The sequence below is a fragment of the Brassica napus genome, chromosome C6, assembly GCF_020379485.1.
Source record: "Brassica napus cultivar Da-Ae chromosome C6, Da-Ae, whole genome shotgun sequence".
Taxonomy (NCBI): Eukaryota; Viridiplantae; Streptophyta; class Magnoliopsida; order Brassicales; family Brassicaceae; genus Brassica; species Brassica napus.
The window spans coordinates 30,836,991-30,860,842 of NC_063449.1; the positions used below are offsets into that span (position 1 = coordinate 30,836,991).

General features: G+C 35.6%; 3 protein-coding genes across 3 annotated transcripts; 1 reads left to right on the forward strand and 2 right to left on the reverse strand.

Annotated features, from left to right (window-relative positions):
• Positions 1-1,132: 1,132 nt before the first annotated feature.
• Positions 1,133-2,188, forward strand: BNAC06G19230D. The gene has a single exon (XM_013845412.3). It carries the CDS (start codon positions 1,392-1,394, stop codon positions 1,974-1,976), a length of 585 nt encoding a protein of 194 aa, XP_013700866.1. The 5' UTR covers positions 1,133-1,391; the 3' UTR covers positions 1,977-2,188.
• A 220-nt stretch (positions 2,189-2,408) lies between these two features.
• On the reverse strand, positions 2,409-5,328 carry LOC106406179 (protein NUCLEAR FUSION DEFECTIVE 4). The gene is made up of 3 exons (XM_013846792.3): positions 4,890-5,328; positions 3,724-4,610; positions 2,409-3,126 (listed from the first exon to the last, which is right to left on the reverse strand). The coding sequence occupies exons 1-3, from the start codon at positions 5,217-5,219 to the stop codon at positions 2,661-2,663; spliced, it is 1,683 nt and encodes a 560-aa protein (XP_013702246.1). The 5' UTR covers positions 5,220-5,328; the 3' UTR covers positions 2,409-2,660.
• Positions 5,329-17,267: 11,939 nt separating this feature from the next.
• On the reverse strand, positions 17,268-20,535 carry LOC106406030 (protein NUCLEAR FUSION DEFECTIVE 4). Its single transcript, XM_013846613.3, has 3 exons — positions 19,950-20,535; positions 18,507-19,396; positions 17,268-17,954 (listed from the first exon to the last, which is right to left on the reverse strand). The coding sequence occupies exons 1-3, from the start codon at positions 20,277-20,279 to the stop codon at positions 17,489-17,491; spliced, it is 1,686 nt and encodes a 561-aa protein (XP_013702067.1). The 5' UTR covers positions 20,280-20,535; the 3' UTR covers positions 17,268-17,488.
• Positions 20,536-23,852: the final 3,317 nt, after the last annotated feature.

The following is a 23,852-nucleotide window of genomic DNA, read 5'->3' on the forward strand; positions in this document are numbered from 1 at the left end:
TACAATACACCTATAATGTAGCCGACTCCGCGCTTGCGCGGAGACTATGCACCTAGTAATACTAAGTATTTAGTTAAACAATCCACCTTCATTTTTTATTTATGTCATCAAACATCTATTCAACTTAAACAGAAGCTATTAACTTTTTATTTAGCTTAGTAAACGAAGATAATCTATAATACTATAATCCCATATGGCCATCAAAACTTTTTTTCTTAATAATTATAGTGTCACGGTAGTCTTCATTGCATTTCCTTATAGAATTGAGCATCTGCCGCTCTTATTATCCTTTCTTTTTTTAGATCTAAACGAAAATATGTTCCAATCCAAAGCAAATTTCTATATTATATATATTCTGGTTAAGGGCATTTAAAGCAGCAAATTTATAAATGGAAGAATAGCAAAATATTCACAAAGAGAGTGATCCAAAAAGCAAGATAGCAAAAGCAGCATATGCTCCATTTTCACACACCGTGATTAATGGACACACCCACACACACAGTCATCTCCATGTGTTAACGCACACATATACTCACTGGGTCTGGACAAAATAACAGGAATCGAAGAACCGAACCGAAATACCCAAAACCGGAACCGGACCAATATCCTCAAATACCGAACGATTCTTATATTTTTATATCTGAAATAACCAAACCAAACCGGAGCCGAACCGAGAACCGAACAGGTATCCGAATAGATATAACATAGCTAATTATATATTTTTAATTTAAAATTCTATTAAAAGTATCTGAAAATAGTTGAGGATAACTAAATTATTATAAAGTATCCGAACTACCCGAAAGTATCCGAAACTGTCCGGATAGTTTTATCCGAAATATCAAAGTAATCCGAAATATCCAAATTTTTTTTATCTAAATCATCCTAATTATTTGATATTTTACCCTAAATAACATATATTTTATCCAAATTATCCGAACTACCCGAACTATTCGAACCCGAACCGGATCCAAATGAGAACCAAATTTTTTCCGGGTATTTTCCGGTTTCTACATTTACTATCTGAACTGAACAGAATCCGAAACTATTCGAACCGAACCGAATCGAAAATAGGTCAAGTAGCAAGTGGATCCTCTAGAACCCTATCCGAACTGCCCGAAATACCTGAAATGCGCATGCCTAATACTCACAACGGCAAAGATGTGTGAACTTGTTTATTTTTTGCTGAACTTTGACCCTTTCTAATTTCACTTTGGTCCAGTTTAGTCCATCGTTTATCCACCTTCCCAAGTAAGCCCCGCTACTTTTTAAAAAGTCAAAAAAAGAACCCCAACCGTCTCTCCCTTTTATATACACACCCCCTCGAACGACTTTACCTTCCCCAAACCACACTCTCACCAACAAAAACTTCATTCTTCTTCTTCTTCAATAACATGACAATGGATTGGTTCTCATGGCTATCAAGAACGAATCTCGAAGATTCGCTCATCTACGAGTACGGCCTCTCCTTCTCCCACAACGAGCTCGAATTCGAAGACATCGCTTACTTCAACCACGAGTTTCTCCAGAGCATGGGAATCTCCATCGCCAAACACCGCCTCGAGATCCTCAAGCTCGCTCGGAGGGACAAGAAAGCGTCTCCGCTCACCGCTCGTTCGATTTCGAGAGTCCTGATCGCGATTAGGAAGACAGGGAAGTGCTTCTCCGAGTACGTTAGGGCGTGGATCCGACGCGAGGAGTCGTCTCGGGCTCTGGTGGTTGTGCCGAGAAGCAGCGGGAACGGGAGGTGGAAAGGCGCTTTGATGAAGAGGAAGAAGAGATCCGTGACGCCGAGCAATGGGAATGGAGGAGGATTGGGTAAGGAAGAGAGACTTATGCTGACGAATGGGACTCCGTGTAGGTTTGAAAGCTTCTCGAGTTCAACGGTTTTGGATTACGGTTTGAAAGAGGAGAAAGATTGTGACGTGGAAGAAGAGATTAAGTGGGATTCAATGTTTCAAAATCTGAAACCTACTTGAAGTTTGATGATGATACTGAATCAGGTAGATGGTGACTTTTAGGGTTCTTCCACCACCAACACATGTACTTGTTCAGCTTTCTTGTTTCCGAGTGTGTGTGTGTTTGTATGATTAGATTTAGAATATTTAATTAGGTCTTGTTTAGAATCATATCATCTTTTGCTTTTGAGAAAAAGACCAAACAGAGGAAACTCTGTTATTTCTCTCTCTCATTTCTACTACATGACTCGTTTCTGATTACAAGATTTGTCTTTAGAGTGTTTAATCTTTTAATTATTGATTTCTCAACAATTGATCGATCCGTTTCTTGCCATATGACATTTGATTTTGGACTGGTTTAGTAACCTGTCTTGACTCTTGACAAGTTAGTATTCGAGTTAACAATCCTCTGTTGTTTCTTTGTATTTGTTAAAAAATGACGATCAACAGCAATAATACAAAACATCAAACAGATACAAATAACATTACAACCTGATCAATAAGCCGTTACAAAAGGTTCTTCCTACCGTTTTTTGGCCACAGTTTACAGCTAAATAATTATAAAGTTTACAAATCTTAGAATACACCCCACCCACAAAAAGAATATGCCGCAAGATACAATACAATGCAAAGTAGATAATAGCATATCTATGAGTTTATTTCTCTTAATATCATCTTTCGTCTCTCTCACTTTCCTTAGAAATATCAATGACCACCTGACTGCGGCTGTAACCTAAATGAGCCAGACGCATAGAGAGCTTGATAAACTGGGCGGATTCTCACAGTCAATATAACAGTAAGCAGAGTTCCAAGGCCACAAACTCCGGCTAGAACCAAGAACGTTTCTCTGAAGCAATCAGGACCAACGCAGGTAGGATTCCCTTGCTTCTCCGCTTCCTTGTCGTAGATGTATCCTGCAAGAAGGGCCGAGAATATGGTGGCTCCTATCGGGTTACCCAAGAGTATGACGTTGTAGTTGATCCCAAAATGTCTAAGACCAAAGAGCTCCGATATGGTGGCGATTGATAAGAACTGAAACCCCATGCCTATCCCGATAAGAGCAGTCGCCACGTAGATGGTGTGGTCGATGGCCATGTAGAAGAGGAGGAATGTGAACACCATAACCAGCTGCGCAGCTCCCATCCACAGTGTTCTTGGAAGCGTTCTTGACCTGAGAAGCAACAAAAGAGTATCATGTGACACGTTTTTTCAGAAACAAAAACAGTGGTTGTTTTGGGTAGGCCTTTGCAAAGAAAAACGGAACCGAAAATCCGAACCGAAATAATTGAATCCCGACCGAAACCCTTTAATACTTCAACAGTTTCTATATTTCTATATCCGAAATAACCGAAATGAATGAGAATCCGAGATAACCGAACTGAACTGGAACAGAGAACTAAACATGTACCGAATATATAGTTTTATATACATATATATACATAATTTAAAAATCTATTAGAAGTATCCGTAAGTATCCAAAAAATACAAATCATCAAACAAATCCGACTACCCCAAAATATCTGATACTTTATCCAATATAATCCAATTTTTTTGGTTATTTCGGGTAAATAGTATAACCGAACAATAAGGTATCAGTATTTTCTGGATATTAAAATTAATATCTGAACAAACCAAATCTGAACCGAATCGAACCGAAAAATAGTTAAAATACTAATTGGATCTTCTAAACCCCTAGAGAAACTACCCGAACCAAACCGATATCCAAAATGCCCAAGGCCATTGGGTGTTAGGTGAAAGAGATTCTTACTTGACAAAGTGCTCAGATATGGCACCCGAAGCGAGACGGCCTATGAAGTTGAAGAAGCTAAAGAGGCAGAGCAGTATAGTAGTATCCTTAATGCCAAAAGCATACCCGATCTGTGCCAAGTTGTTCGAGACCGTTACACCTGAACCCATGCCTAGGAAATAGACAAACCAAAGCAGCCAGAAATCAGCCTTGACAAAGACTTGGCCAATCTTGAAATCCTCGCCTCTCCTAGGCTTCCTCTTCTTCTTAACAGCACCTTCTCCTTCAGCAAGAAGTATCTCCATATCATCTTCTTCGAAGAGAGCCCCTAGGTTTGGATCTGAGGTAGAAGTTATCAGCAGTGGTTCCCCCTGGTTTGACTCACCTTCCTCTTTAGCCAAATTGTCTGAAGAACCCGGTAAAGATCTTTGAGCATTTGAACGGAACAGCGTCATCTTGATGGGAACCGCAAGAGGCGAGAACAAGCACAGCACCATGATAGCCACAAGAACGTATCTAAGCACGCTTGGCAGTGAATAAACCTCACTAAGTACAGTCGTCACAACAAGGTAAGCAGCGAGAAGGATACTTGTTCCGAGGAGAAAAGCCAAATACACGGGCTCGGAAGGGTCTTCGCCGGTGGCCGGTATACAGGGACGGACGAAGTACATGACAGCTAAACACAAAACCGGAATACCAACGGTGAGAAAGAGAAGCAAATCCGAAGCAGAATGGTGAAGCAAGACGCTGAACAAGACGGTGAACGCTGCACCACTGATCCCAGTTAAGCCTTTGAGAAGTCCCGCCACAGAGCCTCGGCTCATAGGAAAGTTCCTCATGTTGGTCACAAGAGACGCTGTGCTGAACCATGAGCAGCTATTGGTGGCTATAACCAGAGCTATGAACAGCTGTCAAACAAACAACGATACTAACTTTGTGAGTTCACTGGTCAAAAGATCTACACTTTATGTTACTAATATTGATATAACGAGAGCTATGAACAGCTGTCAAACAAACAACGATACTAACTTTGTGAGTTCACTGATCAAAAGATCTACACTTTATGTTACTAATATTGATATAACGAGAGCTATGAACAGCTGTCAAACAAACACACAAAGATACTAACTTTATGAGTTCACTGATCAAAAGATCTAAACTTGATGTAAAATGGATCTGATTCTCACCAACCAGAAAGGCAAGCCATTAACGATTTGGCTGACGGAGAGCCAGAGGACGCCGTAACCGAGGAAACAAGAGGAGACGCCGATGAGAAGCATCGCCCACGGAGCGAGCTTGTTACTTGCGTACCCTGGGAGGAGACCCATGTTCTCCCCCAGATCACAGGCCACGCCGAGGAGCGTGACCTGTTGTTGGTTAAACCCTAGAACCAATTTGAGAGCGGCGGAGTAAAGAGGGAAAGTTGAAGCGTTTCCCGCCGACATCTGAACCCATACGGCGGCTGCTAGTCCCACCCACGGTGGTCGGCTTCCCGTTTTCTCGACCAGCTTCGGCATCTCTCCGATCTATCACACTCTCTCCCCTTGGGATTCAAAACTGGTTTGGTTTAAAAGCACAGAGGAGCTAAATCAATATAAGGCCACTCTTTAATCTTCAGTCTTTATATTAATAATGTGTTTACATATTTAATGCATATACGTTTTATACGAGTTCTTATTTTATTACAAAAGCGTGAATCTTGAGACGTTTTTACATTACTTTTTGAAACTAATCATGTTTTAGAAATCTTTTTATAATTAATTGCAAGCAGTTGACGAGAAAAATTACATACTTTGTACTCCCTCTGTTTTTTTTTTAATGTTGCATATTATATATTTTTCACACATTTTAATAAAACATATTAAATTTGCATATTTTTTTGTATTTATATTTGTTTCATAATTTTAAACTAATAACAATTCAGTAAATGCAATTAAGTTTTTTGAAATTTGCAATTAGTTAATAAAACATGTCTTGAAAATGTAAAAAATTGATCTTTTTAAAACAAATTTTTTTCCTAAAATATGTAATATTAAGGAACAGAGGGAGTATACTTCAACATTGCTCTCTTCTCTCCCTCTTCTCCGAGTACACGAAGATCAAAAAATCTATTTTTTTTCCCTAAAAGTAACTTTACAATTACTCTTTCAGTTTCAGATTACTTGTCGTTGTAGTATAAAACTTTTGTTTTAAAATAAGTGTCGTTTTATAATTTCAATGCAAAATTTAATGATTTGATATTTTAATTGGTTAGAACGTGGTTAAGTGTATTGGTAATAATGTTTTTATCTAGTAATATATAATATTAAATGTTTTCTGTGTGCCGAAGTCTAAAACGACAAGTAATCTGAAATGAAAGGTGTATAATTTAGAAATCATTCGACCAATTAAAAAAAAAACTGCAAAATCTAATTGGTTACACAGTTTTCAATAAAATTAAAAATAATATAAATATATCAAAACTTCATCCATTTTGAAACAACAAACATCTTCTAAAACATCAACTATTACGAAACGTAGGGAGTATTATTTTTGTCTTACTACTTATGTTCTACAAAATCAAAAACTAAAAGGGGAAATCTTTTTTTTAATTCAAAACTTTGAGCATAACAAGTCGATATTTTTATTTCTGACTTATTGAATTTGATGTGTTCAAAAAAAGAAAAAAAAACTTATTGAATTTGATAAAAAAAAGAAGGGAAATTATTCTGTATAACCAAGAAAAAAACATAATTCATGAAATAGCCAATTTTCCTAATATAAGAGCGTGTCTTTTTTTTTATAATATTGTCATCTTATCTTTTCATGAGATATGGCTATTCTACCAATAATAATAATAGATGAAAAAAAAAAAAAAGCTCTTAAAAAAACACGTTTTGGATATTTTCCTTTTAGAACTTTATTTTATTATAATACACATAAAGCTTTACAAAATACACATAAAGCAAAACGGAATAATTTGTTGTCATGCGAAGGTTTTGTGCGTGAACACGTGAGTTCATTGCTATTGGCTTTGGTCTTTTTTTTTTTTTTTTGTAAAAAAGCTTTCAAGTGCAAGAAACTACGTTCACTCATAAGTTTGATAAAGTTTGACACAAATCAAAGGGTATAGAGACCCTAGATAAAGATTCACATTTGAATCTTAGAAAACAAGATAGTTAAAAACATTAACTAGTGATTTTGATTCCCTCGACCACGATGACCTTTTTTACCTCTTCCACTAGCTCTTGTCCACCTCATATCTTGAACCTTTTGTGTTGGTTTTATAGTCCTTCCACCTCTAGTTATTGTGTAACTAGAAGAATCTCCAACCATATCAAAACCATTACCTTTCCCATATACAAACGGAGTATCCTCCATATGGAGGTTGTGATGATCAAGAGTGAGAGAAGAACGAGAATCAATTGGTTGCTCAATTTTAGAAGTCTCAGAGTCTTCCAAAATGATAGAATGTGATGGAATGCTTTCCATAATATGTGACTGAACTGGCACAGCTTTCTCCGCTGCTAACAAGGGAAAAGTGTGATTAATCTGTGAGCAAGGGTCCGAGTGTACCTCATGCGAATGTGTAACCGGACTAGCAAATGCATACTTAGGAGAAAGAGTGACCAATGGCTTTTTGAAAGTCTCATGTGTTTGCTGGGCAATGGGTGAGTGTGAATTTGGCTCGGATGATCTACACCAGATGCGGATGAATTTTGCAACAACTTAACAATGTCCACCATTGGGATCTCTTCATTTGTGACATGATGCTCTTTTGTAATAGGAGCATAATCTTGTGACTGAGGTGGTAATAAGCACCTCTTCTCCTTGTGTCCAAGTGCTCAACACCTTTCACAAGCACTAGAAATCCAAGAGTACTCAACTTCTACGAAAAAGATATTACCTTGCTTGTCATGAAGTGCAATGAGCTTCGGGAATGGTTTATCTAACTCCACCTCAATTAGTATTTTTGCTTCCCCCATATTGATTGGATCTAAACGGGGCTTGTGTGCAAGCATATGCTCTCCCAAACCCGATGCTATGTGGCTGATTCCTAGTCTAGAAAAACAAGAATCTGGAATATTCTTAAGCGTTACCCACACCGGCACGGTAGATATCTCGGGTGTTTTAAATGAGTCAACATGATTCCAAGGAGCCACAAAGAGTAGACAATCATCAACATGCCACACGCCTCTTTGAATAACCCATTTACGAGTACTTTTCATGAGGAATATGGAATAAACATGACGAGTCTCCTAACTTTCGGCAGGAAATCTTACATTCCCGACCCCATAACCTATTCAGAACTGCATGGATAAGACCCCCAAGCGGATTTGAACACCTATGAAACTGTCCAACAACATATTCTTCCTTGTTCTCCGGTCCTAATCTAAGAAACTTTGCGGGAATTGTCACTTGAGGTGCACCGTCCGGACGATAAGTTGGTTCAGTAGCACGAAAAAGGTTTCTAGAAGACTGGTTCATGCGTGCAGCCCATGGGAATCAAAGACTATCATCTTCCTTAATAGCTGGAGGCGGAATTATTTTTACCGGTAGATGCAGCTTTTCTTGTTCAGGAAACAACCTATGTCCTTTCTTGGTCTTGGGACCATTTACAATAGCCTCACCGATCGTCGGTCAGAAGGAATCTATCTGACATTGAACTGCCTCAGAGACTCCTAACTGTGGTGGAGGAGAAGTGAAGTGAAGAGGCTTGGACCACACACCCAAAGACTGAAAAAAGTATTTTTTGTGCAATATTCTCATCTTCATTAAGCTCATCCTTGTCATCTACACCAATTAAGTCAGAGCTTGCTGGTGGTGGAGCTTTGTCTACAATGACCTCATCGACGGCAACGACGAGAGACTCGTGGACGGCAGCGACGAGAGAGTCGTGGATGACAGTAACGAGAGAGTCGTGGATGGCAGTGGCGAGAGAGTCGTGGACTGCAGTGACGAGGGAGGAGTTATGGATGTCAGAGACGGAAGAGGAGCCATGAGCGGCAGCAACCAGAGATGATTCCTGGTCGTGAGTCACAGAAGGTGGAACGGTTGAAGATGTTGGTGGAGCACCACTGTCGCTGAGAGGGGCGACTGTCTTCAAATCATCCAGCGGACCCTCATTCTCACCATTTTCAGTCAGAGAAGTACTGGACTCTGTTTGAACCATAGGACCAGTCAGAGGATGCGGTGGAACGAGCTTCAGCGCAGCCGGTGCTGAAGCTTCGTGAAGCGGGTTTGATGACCATCGATTGAGGTAGGGCCATCTAGGATCTGGAGTCGTAGCTTGTTTTTCATCAGATTTGACATAACAACGGTGCCAGAGCTAGGTGGTTTGTTTGCATCAACTCGTGTCGTCGAAGCTTCAATGGTCGTCTCCATGGTTGAAACAACTGAGCTTAGAGAAGACGCAGAGGTTCTGAAGTAGAGCACAGAACTAGCCGGCGACGGTAACTCAGCGGCAGGGCCGGCCCCGAGATTTAGGGGGCTGTAGGCGGTTTTTAAAAAGTTCCAGCTAAAATATTTTTTTGGTAAATTTGGAGGCCTAAAAAAAAATTTTTGGGGGCTTTTTTCTATGTAATTTTTTCAAAAAATTTTGGAGGCCTAAGGCCAATGTTTCGTTAGGCTTTGTCCAGGACCGGTCCTGCTCGCCGATTGAAATTTTTATTGGCTTTGGTCTTGACGACCTCGTTTCTTAATTACTTTAATAATCTAACCATTTGTTATAATTTAATATATAGCGTATAGTATTATACTATTAGATAGGAATATAGGATACCTCCTAGGAGGATTCACATAGAACTTTTTTTTGGTTTTCTTAATAAACAGAAACGAAAACAATGTATCGAGTCAAAAACAGACAAATAAAGATGATACGCAAAAATCTTACCTATTTTTAAATGACAAACACACGAGGACTCTGCACTGCACCGGCCTCGAACTAATTTAAGTAATTTCACATTTGTCCTAGTATCATTTAAGGTGGGACCTGTTTGTTACTCGTAGTTACTAATAACATTTAATTTGACGCCAGACGATGACATTCATTTCAGTCTCAAAATCATTGAATGGTTTCTTTATAACAAACCTACCCATCTCTCGACCATAGAATGTCAACCTGTGTGGTTGATATATGTATGATCCCAGATATACAAGAACAACCCTGATTACTAAAGAGCAGTATAAGAGTGTTTAAGACGAATTCATTTCTAAACATAATTATTTATTTAGAGCATATCATTAACGTATTAAAAATAAAAATAGAACATAAATGCTTGCTCACTGCCTCACTCAATGAATTGCAATAACTAAACCTATTCATCTCGACCATATAATTCACAAGAAATTAAAACCTATTCACCTGGATCATAGACTTCTTACACTACAAGAAAACAGCGGCATACTGAGGGAAAAAATCGTCGGTATGTCGTCGGAATAATGCTATTCCGACGACATACCGACGAAAAAAGTCCTCGGAAATTCATCTTTCCTCGGAAATCCCTCGGAAATTTCCGACGGAATTCCGAGGAAACTCTATTTCCTCGGAATTTCCGAGGACCACAAGTTCGTCGGAAATTCCTCGGAATATTCCGAGGAAGATGTCGTCGGAATATTCCGAGGGATAAACTTCCTCGGAATATTTCCAAAATTAAAAAAAAATTATAAATTTATTTTTTTAAATTGAAATTCGAAAATATAAAATTAAAATTGAAATAGAAAACATATTTAAAATACAAAAAATAATAAAATAGTTTTTATAAATAAAAAAAAATGTTTTATAAATACAAAATTAGTTTTAGTAAATATGAAACCATCTTTTTATAAATAAAAAATAGTTTTTATAAATACAAAAAATAATAAAATAGTGTTTATAAATCAAAAAATGTTTTATAAATACAAAATTAGTTTTATAAATATAAATATTTTTATAGATATGAAATCATCTTTTTATAAATACAAAAAATAATAAAATAGTGTTTATAAATAAAAAAATAATATTTTATAAATACAAAATTAATTTTAAAATATGAAATCATCTTTTATAAATCCAAAAATCGAATTTATATACAAAAAACGTTTTGTAAAATCGAATTTATATAGAAAAAACGTTTTGTAAATACAAAAATAATGAACAATTTATAAAAAAAGTTCTAAATCAATTCAACACAACCAAATCACAATTCTAAACCTATTACACAACAAATCACAATCCTACCCAATCACCCTAACAAAAATCTATCAAAAACCTTCTAAAATCATCAAATCTACTTAAAAACCTAACAAATAGGACCTAAGAGAGTGGGATAGGGTCCTTACATGATTTGTAAGGGAATGGAAAGGATTCGCCGGAGAGATCGTCGCGAGAGAAGGTGGAGAACGCCGGAAGGAGAGAGAGATCGCCGGAGAGGAAGAAGAGAGAAATGGGGAAGAAGATGCGTTCGAGTTTATAAAACCTTGGGTCCGACGGATATTTTCTGTCGGAATTCCCTCAGTATTTTCAATTTCAATTTTCCCGAAATATTTGGCGGCTTGTTTGCCCGGTTAAATGAAAATATTCCGAGGAAATTCCGACGGCCACTTAAATATCCGTCGGAATTTCCTCGGAATATTTTCATTAATTCGAGGAAAAAGAATATCCTGTGCATGTATTTCTATTAATTTATATTGTTCCTCGGAATTTCTTCGGAATATTCCGAGGAAATACCGAGGAACTAGTGTTTGGGGTTTCAAAACATCAATTTTTTTTGCCGTATTTCATTTCTTATACAATTGTAATGCATACCATTGAGGATTCTTTGTATAGATGAGCATAAATCATGAAATAACAAATTTCAAAACGAATTGTAAGTATTCCCTTTACCGTTCATTAAAGTGTATAAGTGTTTCTCTTATGTTGTGGGGATTTCGTTCATACAATCGGAAAAGTGTTTATTATAGGATAAAGAACAAATTTTTGACTTCATAATGAACGTAAGACACTTAATAAGTGTTATATAGGTGTTATTCAAACCGCAAAAACGTTGTTTTCGGTTTAAAAACCCTATTTCCTCGGAATTTCTTCAGAATATTCCGAGGGAATTCCGAGGAAACCCTTTTCTTCCTCGGAATTCCGTCGAAATATTCCGAGGAAATTCCGAGGAACTAGTGTTTGGGGTTTCAAAAAGTCAATTTTTTTTTAAACGGATCGATCGATGGATATATGTCCAAAAACGCATCGATCGATCACTAAGATGGACCAAAGCGTAACAATGTGATCGATCGATGAGATTATCCCATCGATTGATCGAGGATATCATGTGTTCCTCGGAATTTCCTCGGAATATTCCGAGGAAATTCCGAGGAACTAGTGTTTGGGGTTTCAAAATCTCGAATATTTTTTTATAAACGGATCGATCGATGGATATATGTCCAAAAACGCATCGATCGATCACTAAGATGGACCAAAGCGTAACAATGTGATTGATCGATGAGATTATCCCATCGATCGATCGAGGATATCAAGTGTTCCTCGGAATTTCCTCGGAATATTCCGAGGAAATTCCGAGGAACTAGTGAAAATCTCGAATGTTTTTTTGTAAACGGATCGATCGATGGATTTATGTCCAAAAACGCATCGATCGATCACTAAGATGGACCAAAGCGTAACAATGTGATCGATCGATGGGTATATGTCCAAAAACGCATCGATCGATCACTAGTTCGTCGGAATTTCCTTGGAATATTCCGACGGATTGATGTTTCCTCGGAATTCCGTCGGTATATTCCGAGGAAATTCCGAGGGAAATTCCGAGGATTTCATTTTCCATCGGAATGTGCGTCAGAATACCGCTGTTTTCTTGTAGTGTTAGTGTGAGATCGGTGACGTCTTTCTCTAACGAAAATCAACCAATAGATGAGTGAGAAGATGACTGCACCAGTGAGTGATACTAGGCCTGCGTAGATCCACTGGCTAGTGATGTTGAGTCCAGTGCAGCTCTTAGTGTTTACGACTCTGAAGGTCTCTCGGACGAAGGTGCATTCAGCAATACTACCCAAGAACGGACCGTATTGGTCCAACGTGAATACTACGTTGATCGCACCCATCATCTGGTGGGGTTAACATACCTGTGTTCACTTCGCACAGAAAGCTTTTGTAAATCTATTTGTCATTACCAAAGTCACAACTAAACATCTTAATAGTATTCAGTATATTTTGTTTTCATTTAATAACATTATTCTATGAAATCGTGTATATTCGTTCGTGTTATTGACAGACTACAGGGCAAAACATATATACAATAGAGTTTCCTATTCCGATAAGAAAAGAGTTAAAAGTTAAAATGGGCTTCCAACCTAAGGTCCCTTCCAACTACCGATATGAAACACTTTGTGTCTAATACGCTCCATCGAGATGGTGATTCTTTAAGAGTCAATCTCGTAATGTTCGGGTAATGATCGATGGGCCAACTTTGGGTCAGATTGATGGACCAACTTTAGACCAGATCGATATGGATCGGATTGGACTGCGTGGATCAGGCTTTGATACCAAATTAAACTAGATGAGCTTTCAATTTAAAATCAATTGGTGTTAAGTGGATTAATCCATCTATCTTATATATTGTTTAGAGTCCTTTCCAACTTGTCTAATATTTTTAAGTGTCATTTACAGAAAATATATTGACATATATCTTGATTCCAATATACCCTCCCTCGAGTAAGTGGTATGAAATTTAGAACACCTAACTTGGATAGAAGCATCTCAAATGTTAGACCGTAGAAGAGCTTTTAGTAAACACATCAACAACTTAGTACTTTGTGGATATATTTTGTTTTCATCTAATAAAATTATTCTATGAAATCTTATATATTCGTATGTGTTACTGACAGAGTACATGTCAAAACATATATACAACAAACTTCCCTCTTCAGAGAAGAGTTTTTAACCAGGGCTTATGGTATGGTAGTGATTAACTTGAGGATAAAAGCCAAATTCTGGGAAATTAACATTTCGACATCGCCAAGGACAAGAGATCGACAAGTGGTAATATGTGACTAGTCTGTATCATTTTTGTGAGACCAAAATAACCCTGTATAATTAAAAAAAAAGAGAAGAGCTTAGTAACCAGAATATATAACATATACCTTGATTCCAAAACCCTCCTTTAAGTAGGTGATATGAAATTTCGAACACCTAACTTGAAAAGAAGAGCTCTAGTTAACACATAAACAATTCAGTACTATGTGGATATATGCGTTGTACCGATGATACCATGAAATTTTGTATCTTCCCTTGTATTATTAACAGACTACTTGGCAAAACATATATACTGCAAAGTTTCATATTCCGATAAGGAAGGAATTTTAAGTGTTGTATCCCTTATATATTAAAAGAGAAGCATTGTAATAAATGCATTCACACTATAATAGACACGTGGCAGCTTCACAATAATTTGATAATAAGTATGCTAATGCGTTCACACTATATTCATAAATGTGTTCACACTATGTACTTTGCGTTTTTTTAATATAAAACTTACATACATGGTTCCAATAAAACTCTGGATTTTTCGGTTCGAATAAAAATAGATAACGAATCAAAAACCAAACTATATATATATTATTTTTATTGTTTACGGATAAAGTTGAGCAAAATATTCATAAATTTTGATTCGATTCGTTATCATTTTTGATTTGAACCAAAAAATCTGGATATCTGTAACTCTACGAAACAAATCAAATACTAAAATACAATATAAAAAAAAAAACAAATCACAAATACCAATATTTTTAGGAACATATATCTAATTCGATCTGTTATATGCATATATATATACATATATGTAAATAATTATATATATATGTTATATATATTATACTTTATAGCACTTTTACAATATTTTTATGAATTAAATTTATTATATTAGGTACTAGAATTAAAAAAATTAAATAATGTTTTATTTTTGTGATAAAATGTTATTACTAAAATTTTCAATTATTTTTAAAATTTTATTTTATTTAGGGATCAAATCGGATATTCTTTAAAATTCCAAAACATTTCGGATATCCGAGTTACTGAATATCTAGGTGGCTAAAGATCTAATCAACACGAATGTTTCCAAATACCCAGATATTCGATATGTGCCCACCCCTATTTACGGATACAATTTATTTTCTTTATATGTAAAAAATGACTAATGACTAATATTATTTTGAACAAAAATATCATTTAATATTAATTAACAATATCTTTATATATTTGTCAACTATTTTTATATACTTTTTACATATACATACATGTGCACCTTGATGTGAGCACTTTGTAACTAAATATTCACCACAACTGAAATATGCAAAATTGCCAAAAATATCATTTTTTCAAAGTACCAGTTTTAATGTTTACACTAACCACTTTTACCTTCATCTTTAATAAAGGGTAAAAGACATTTATAAACTTTTGATTACCTTTGACAAAAAAAACATATGGTTAACTAATCTAAATTTAAAACAACAACTCTAAATTTAAAACATCAACTCTAAACCCTAAATCATCAACTCTAAACCCTAAACCATGAAACATCAACTCTAAACCCTAAACCCCGAAACATCAACTCTAAACCCTAAACCCTAAACCCTAAAACTTCAAATCTAAACCATAAAACATCAACTCTAAACCCTAAACGTAAACCCTAAACCCTAACTCTAAACTTAAAACATCAACTTTAAACCCAAAATCATCAACTCTAAACCCTAAACCATGAAACATCAACTCTAAACCCTAAACCTTGAAACCCTAAACCCTAAATCTAAACTTAAAACATCAACTTTAAACCCTAAATCATCAACTCTAAACCCTAAACCATGAAACCCTAAACCCTAAATCTAAACTTAAAACATCAACTTTAAACCCTAAATCATCAACTCTAAACCCTAAACCATGAAACATCAACTCTAAACCCTAAACCTTGAAACATCAACTCTAAACCCTAAACCCTAAACCTTCAAATCAAAACCCTAAAACATCAACTCTAAACCCTAAACATAAACCCTAAACCCTAAACCTTATAATTTTCTGAAATTCGAACCCTAAACCCTAAACCTTCAAATCTAAACCTTAAAACATCAACTCTAAATCCTAAACGTAAACCCTAAACCCTAAATCTTCAAATCTAAACCGTAAAACATCAACTCTAGGGTTTTAAGGTTTAGGGTTTAGGGTTTAGGATTTAGGGTTTAGGTTTAGAGTTGAAGGTTTAGGGTTTAGGGTTTAGAGTTGATGTTTTAGGGTTTAGGCTTAATTAGGGTTTAGAGTTTACTTTTTAGGGTTTAGGGTTTATTGTTGATAGTTTAGGGTTTAGTGTTGATGGTTTAGGGTTTAGAATTGAAGTTTAGGGTTTAGGGTTTAGAGTTGAAGGTTTAAGGTTTAGGGTTTAGAGTTGATGTTTCAGGGTTTATAGTTGAAGGTTTAGGGTTTAGGGTTTAGAGTTGATGTTTCGGGGTTTAGAGATTAGAGTTGATGTTTCATGGTTTAGGGTTTATTTCAAAAAAAAAATAGGGTTTAGGATTGATGGTTTAAGGTTTAGGGTTCGTATTTAAAAAAAAATAGGGTTTAGGATTGATGGTTTAGGGTTTAGAGTTGAGTTTTAGGGTTTAGGGTTTGAATTTCGAAATAGTATAATTCAGAAAAAAAATTAAAAAAATATTTTTTATATTTTTAGATTTTTATTTATTTAAATATTTATTTATTATATATATAAAGAACATATGCATTAGAGTCTTTTGCCACTTAATGAAGAATATATTTTTGAAAATGTCCCTTTAGTGGTGGACCTGGTGGTATAAACAAAAATTGGTAGCATGAAAGTGGTAAACATGTAATTTCTCCCTGAAATATCTAATTTTTCTGAAAGTTGAAATATTTTTTCTTAATGCTTCTTTCACTACCGACCAAATTGTAGTGAAATGATTTGTGTTAATAATTTTTTTTTCTTTTTCTTAAACTATTATCTGTTTAGAAACTATAATACGAAACTATTGGTTTGACATGATGACTATCTAAAAATTTATAATATGAAAATAAACAAATACTATTAATTTTTGGTTTTTACCGGAAAAAACCAAAAAATCAAACATTTTAACCGAATAAACTAAAATGAATATTAATTTAAAATAATAGTTATATTTTAAAAGATTAAAAACCAAAAAAAAAAAACTTAAAACCGACCTGATATCCAGATTAAACAGATTTAATGTTTTTTTCTTAAAAATAACGAAAGTCGCGGGTTATTACCTAGTATAGAAAATATATTGACATATATTTTTATCCCAATATTTTACTCTTCCAAATATTGCAATTAATTACCTTCTTTCACTGTGTAAAAACCCGTAGAAACTATCGACATGTTTTGGAATCACATACGTTGGATTGAAACCACTTGCTAAGACTCAAAAGCTGGAGTTGCTTGTGGTTGAAGATTGGTGGTGCAGCGTCTATATCTTTTAGGCAAGACTTGATTCATGACAAGAGAGAGTCAAATCCAGCAAACTGTGTTTAATGTGTATCTGTCAACAGTGGCGATCAACAACACAGACAAACATCAAACAGATACAAACAACATTTCAACATGATTATGACAAAAGGTTCTTCCTACCGGTTTTTGGCCGGTTGAGAAACAGTTTCCATATATATGAATAAAAACAAATTTACAAATCTTAGAATACACCCACCCACCCAAAAAATATGTTGCACGATACAATACAATGCATAGTAGACATATCATTTTATTTCTTTGATATCATCTTTCGTCTCTCACTTGCCCTGGAAGTATCAATGACCAGCTGATTGCGGCTGCAACTTGAATGAGCCAGACGCATATAGAGCTTGATAGACAGGGCGAATTCTCACAGTCAATATAACAGTAAGCAGAGTTCCAAGGCCACAAACTCCGGCTAGAACCAAGAACGTTACTCTGAAGCAATCCGGACCAATACAGGTAGGATTCCCTTGCTTCTCCGCTTCCTTGTCGTAGATGTATCCGGCAAGAAGGGCCGAGAAAAGGCTGGCACCGATCGGGTTAGCCAAGAGTATGACGTTGAAGTTTACCCCAAAATGTCTAAGACCAAATAGCTCCGAGATGGTGGCGATTGACAAAAGCTGAAACCCCATGCCTATCCCGGCAAGAGCAGTCGCCACGTAAATGGTGTGGTCGATGGCCATGGCAAAGAGGAGGAATGTGAACACCATAACCAGCTGCGAAGCTCCCATCCATAGTGTTCTTGGAAGCATTCTTGACCTGAGAGAGGTAAAAAGGAGAAATGCAGAGGCAGACCCACGTTAAATGCTAGATAATCTATTTGTAAGCTAAAGTACAGTAATAACGACACAATTGGCTTAAGTCCTTCTTTCTGACACCCCTAAACCTGAGACTGAGATTGATCTTTCAAATGTCATATATTCTTTTGACTTTTCTTCACTTACAGTAGTTTTGACCAACACATTTACAATAATAACAGTTCAATTTAGTTATTTTTTTTGTCTTTTTTTTAACTAAACTTCTAAAACCTCAATTTAACCTAGATTTTTATAATAAATCTGACCCTTTTTACATTATTCATAAACTTTTATATATTATGTTTTTCTTCTTAAAATTAAGATATGCTAAAACTAATATTTTGATATATACTATTTTTTAAAAAGATTTTAATTTTAAATAATTAAATTAATTATGAGACCTGTAGAAATTATTTCTGGATCTACCACAAGAAAATGTTCTTTCTGAGGAAGAAACAGAGAGATTGTTTTGACTTTTGAGTGATCATATATGAGATGAGAGAGAGATTCTTACTTTACAAAGTGCTCAGATAAGGCACCTGAAGCGAGACGGCCTGTGAAGTTGAAGAAGCTAAAGATGCAGACGAGTATTGTAGTATCCTTGATACCATAAGCAAATCCGATTTGTGCCAAGTTGTTTGAGACCATAACGCCTGAGCCCATACCGAGTAAATAAGCAAACCAAAGCAGCCAAAAATCCGCTTTGACGAAGACTTGGCCAACCTTGAAATCCTCACCTCTCCTAGGCTTTCTCTTCTTCTTCTTAAGTATCCCACTTTCCCCTTCAGCCAAAAGTATGTCCATATCCGAAACATCATCTCCTTTTAAGAGAGACCCGAGGTTTGAATCCGAGGTAGAAGATATCAGCAGTGGTTCCTCCTGGGTTGACTCACCTTCCTCTTTGGCTAGATTGTCTGAAGAGCTCTTGACATTTGAACGGAACAGTGTCATCTTGATGGGGATCGCAAGAGGCGAGAACAAGAATAAGACCATGACAGCCACAAGAACGTATCTAAGTGCGCTTGGCAGTGAATACACCTCACTAACTACAGTCGTTACAACAAGATAAGCAGCGAGAAGGATACTAGTGCCGAGCAGAAAAGCAAAATACACGGGCTCGGAAGGGTCTTCACCGGTGGCAGGAACACAGGGACGGATGAAATACATGGAAGCGAAACACAAAACCGGAATACCAACCGTGAGAAACAGAAGCAAATTAGAAGCAGAATGGTGAAGCAACATGCTGAACAAGACAGCGTATGCTGCACCACTGATCCCAATTAAGGCTTTGAGAAGTCCCGCCAATGGGCCTCGGCTCATAGGAAAGTTCCTCATATTGGTCACTAAAGATGTTGTCATGAACCATGAGCAGCTATTGGTGGCTATAACCAGAGCTATGAACAGCTGTCAAACAAACATAGATACTAACTTCTGAGTTCACTGATCAAAAGATCTACACTTTTGCTAACTTATAAAGCCTCAATAAGAATTTAGAAGCTATAAACATTTACTAAGAGTATCTTCAACCTATATGACTATTTTAGTGTTAACCACACTATTTTAGCCTAGTAAAGGTTTAAGAGAATTGATTTGGCGGTGATTGCAGTGTCAGTAAACAATAACTTCGAGTCTTGGAAAAATTAACGGACCGACCGTCAGATGGAATGGGCCCACGGGCCGAGAGAACGGGCGTGGGTGTCCCATTAGCTGTGGGCGGGTAGGGACGTTATAAAAATTTGTTGACTTGATGACTTCATGTATTTGATATTTCAAAATGAATACAATTACTAAGTACAAGTCAACTAGCAAGCAATCCTGCCTAGTCTTTTAAGATTTTTTTCTTATAATTGGATAATCAATGTTTATGTATAGCCTATAAAAAATATGGGATGATAAGTTCAATGTGTCGCTGGAAGGTGCTCCAATTTACTTTATGTAACATGGATCTGCTTCTTACCAACCAGAAAGGCAAGTCGTGAACGATTTGGCCGAGGGAGAGCCAGAGAACGCCGTAACCGAGGAAACAAGAAGAGATACCGATGAGAAGCATGGCCCATGGAGGAAGCATGTTACTTGTGTATCCTGGAAGCAGACCCATGTTCCCTCCCAGTTCACCAGCGACGCCCAAGATGGTGACCTGTTGCTGGTTGAACCCTAAAACCGATTTGAGAGCGGCGGAGTAAAGCGGGAAAGTTGAAGCGTTTCCCGCCGCCATCTGAACCCATATGGCGGCTGCCAATCCAACCCACGGTGGTCGGCTTCCCGTTTTCTCAACTAGCTTCGGCATCTCCGATCAATCACTCTCTCTCTCTCCCCTTGGGATTTAAAACTGCTTTGCTTTAAACGAATATGCTTTAGGAGCTAAATCTCTATATAGTGCCACTCTTTAATCTTCAGACTCTCAATAATGCAATACGTTTTACATAGAGTGCCCCACCTCTTGAAACGTTTTACATATTACTGTTTATATTAATCATGTAAAGATCTTTTTATGATTTAATTGCAAGTGGGTGACAAGAAAATTTACAACCTATTTATATTTCTATTATTGTCTTGTTTGTTTCTACTACTATTTATGTTCTACAAAATCAAAAAGCGGAAATATTTGTAGGCAGGGGCATTCGGACCCCAATCGGGTTTCGGTTTTGTCCAATCGGATCTTGGTTTTTCGGGTCTATCAAAATCAGTCTCATTCGGGTTATATGAAAATTTGGCTCATGACCGGTTTGGGACCCATTGTACTTTCGGATTCGAGTCCCAATCGGTTCTTCGGTTTAAAACTATTTGATTTATATCTATTTTGTAATCAAAACATAAGTAAAATCAATTCAAAAATAAGAAAAAAACATCAAACATGCTCATTCAAAATCAAACGAAAGGTAAACACAGTTATTGATAAAAGGAAAACCAAATAAATTAGAGCATAAAACGAAAACCAAGTTCTCATGAAATAAGAAACATTATTCAATGAAAACAAAACCAAAATCTAAAAACTTCAAGCTTCAACCGCCACCTTCAACCATCAATCTTTCAACCATCAATCTTCATGTAATAGATAATTATTTTAGATGTTCAATAATATCTTAATGTATCTTATATACATATTAGGAATTGAGATCATGTTTCGTACAAGTTCTTTTTGGAATTTTGAAATCTTTCGGGTTCTATCGGGTATCCATTTAGGTTCGGGTTCGGTTCGGATAATACCAATAACCCGAAATATCATAAAACAAGATCCATTCGGTATTTACGTCGGGTTCAGATTCATTTTATCGGATCGGATTCGGTTTGGATTTTCGGGTTCGATTTATTTGTCCAACCCTAAATATTTGTTTCAATTTCATACTTCGAGCAAACCAGATGAAAATTATATTTATAATGAACTTATTAGATATTTTTCATTTGTGAAAAACATGGGATAATTTACTCATCATAATTTTATTTATTATATAATACACATAAAGCAAACCTGAATAATTTGTGGGAAATTTGGGATCATATCCATTGTAGGATTTAAATGAAGTATATATACACAGCAAAGAGAAAGCTATGATATTTGTGTAACAATTGTTATATTGCCCCTTCCATGCACCATTTATGTTTGAATGATTTTTTTTACTTTTTTTCTTTTCTTACGAATATGTTTTCTCCTTCTATTTTTAGTTGCTTTCAGTTTCTGGTAAAATAATTATTTATCTTTGTAGTTTACATAATAAAAACATAGATTTTTTGTACACATAATATGTTTTGAAAATTTTAAAACAGACATATATTTTATAAATTTTATATAATATTTAATAATCGCGATTTTAAATCTATATTACTTTACATATATATAGTATAGTTAGATTTTATTTCTAAAATGAAATACAATGTTGATGTATTCAATTTTTTTTAAAAAAATAGTACAATATTCTCTCCCTTCCCCTTCCTTTCTCCCTTCCTCCTTCTCTTCTGCCCGTTCTTTTGTCTACTTATCTACCAAGTCTTTATCTTTGTTATCCTTCTTATTTTGTTCATCTCTTTCATAATGTGTTGTTGGTAGAAATTATTTGTCATGTACTATATATTTAACAAATACTCCTTCCGTTTCAATATAGATGATGTTTTAGAAGGTTTGTTTTGTTTCAATTTACATGAAATTTTGAGATTTTAAGGAAGTTTTGAGATTTTAAGGTTAACTTTAACTTTATTGGAAACTGTTCAACTAATTAAATTTTACAGTCTTTTTTATAATTAGTTAACTAATTTTAAATTATATCTTTAAAATATTTTTTTAGAGAAATGTAATTTTCTTAATCTTTATGTACTGTTACAAAACATCAAGTATTATGAAACGGAGGGAGTATAGTATTGTACAATGTCAAATATTGTATTAACGAATCTTACGCGCTGGGAAATTTTCATATCAAATTGACACATATATCATTGAATGGCTATATTCTTAAAAAATGAGGCAGTTATGAATATTAAGCAAAATGATCCATAATTTGTTGTCTTGCGAAGGTTTTTCGCTGTGAACACGTTGGGTCATTGCCATTGGCTTTGGTTTTATCAACCTGGTTTCTTAATTACTTTAATAATCTTTACCATTCGTTAATTTAATGGAGTATAACTAGATAGTACCTCCTAGGAGGAGGATTCAATGCATCTAGTCAAAAACAGACAAATAAAGAGAATACACAAAAATCTTACCCTATCTTTTTTAAATGACAGAGACGACAGGAGGACTCTGCACCGTCCCCAAGGCACATACAACTAGATCGAACACGTATTAATTTGAGTAATTTCACATTCGCCCTATATACTACTCCTTCGGTTTCATAATACTTGATGTTTTGTAATAGTACACAAAGATTAATAAAATTACATTTCCATAGAAAAATATTTTAAAGATATAATTTTAAAATCAGTTAACCAATTATAAAAAAAACTGTAAAATCTAATTGGTTGAACAGTTTCCAATAAAGTTAAAATTTAAAATCTCAAAACTTTCTTACAATCTCAAAACTTTCTTAAAATCTCAAAATTTCATGTAAATTGAAACAAAACAAACCTTCTAAAACAACATCTATATTGAAACGGAGGGAGTATACAATATGCTATTTGTTTACTCGTAGTTACTAATAACATTTAATTTGACACCAGACATGACATTGATTTCTGTGTCAGAATCATTGAATTGGTTTCTTTATAACAACCTACTCATCTCTCGACCATAGAATTTTCAACCTGTGTGGTTCATATGGTCCCGGGTAACATAAGAACAATACCTGATTACTAAAGAGCAGCAAGAATACATAAGAGACACGAGAACAATACCTGATTACCAAAGAGCAGCAAGAATATATGGTCTCTTATGGTCCCGGGTAAAACAAGAACAATACCTGATTACTAAAGAGCAGCAAGAATACATAAGAGACTAACATAATTTCTTTAGTTAAATCGTATCATCAACTTATTAAAAAATAAAATCGAACATAAATGCTCGCTCACTCAACGAATTACAATAATTAAAACCTATAATTAAAAATATAGAAACCGTTCGGATATTTGAGGGTATTAGTCCGGTTCCGGTTTCGGGTATTTCGGTTCGGTTTCGGGTATTTCGGTTCCGGTTATTTTGCCCAGGCCTATCTTGGACCATAGACTTCGCAATAATTTAAAACCTATTAATCTCGACTATAAACTTCTTAGTGTGAGATCTTTCTCTGTCAAAAATCACCCAAAAGATGAGTGAGACCATGACTGCACCAGACAGTGCCACTAGGCCTGCGTAGATCCACTGGCTAGTGGTCCAGTGCAGTTCTCGGTGGTTATGTTATATTATTATTATTTATTAATAGGATAATTACTTTTA

Coding starts and splice junctions, on each gene's coding strand:
- BNAC06G19230D (XM_013845412.3), top strand. CDS start 1,392: ATGACAATGGATTGGTTCTCATGGCTATCAAGAACGAATCTCGAAGAT.
- LOC106406179 (XM_013846792.3), bottom strand. CDS start 5,219: ATGCCGAAGCTGGTCGAGAAAACGGGAAGCCGACCACCGTGGGTGGGA. Junction 4,611..4,889: donor ATGGCTTGCCTTTCTGGTTG/GTGAGAATCAGA, acceptor TTTGTTTGACAG/CTGTTCATAGCTCTGGTTAT. Junction 3,127..3,723: donor ATATCTGAGCACTTTGTCAA/GTAAGAATCTCT, acceptor GTTGCTTCTCAG/GTCAAGAACGCTTCCAAGAA.
- LOC106406030 (XM_013846613.3), bottom strand. CDS start 20,279: ATGCCGAAGCTAGTTGAGAAAACGGGAAGCCGACCACCGTGGGTTGGA. Junction 19,397..19,949: donor ACGACTTGCCTTTCTGGTTG/GTAAGAAGCAGA, acceptor TTTGTTTGACAG/CTGTTCATAGCTCTGGTTAT. Junction 17,955..18,506: donor TTATCTGAGCACTTTGTAAA/GTAAGAATCTCT, acceptor TACCTCTCTCAG/GTCAAGAATGCTTCCAAGAA.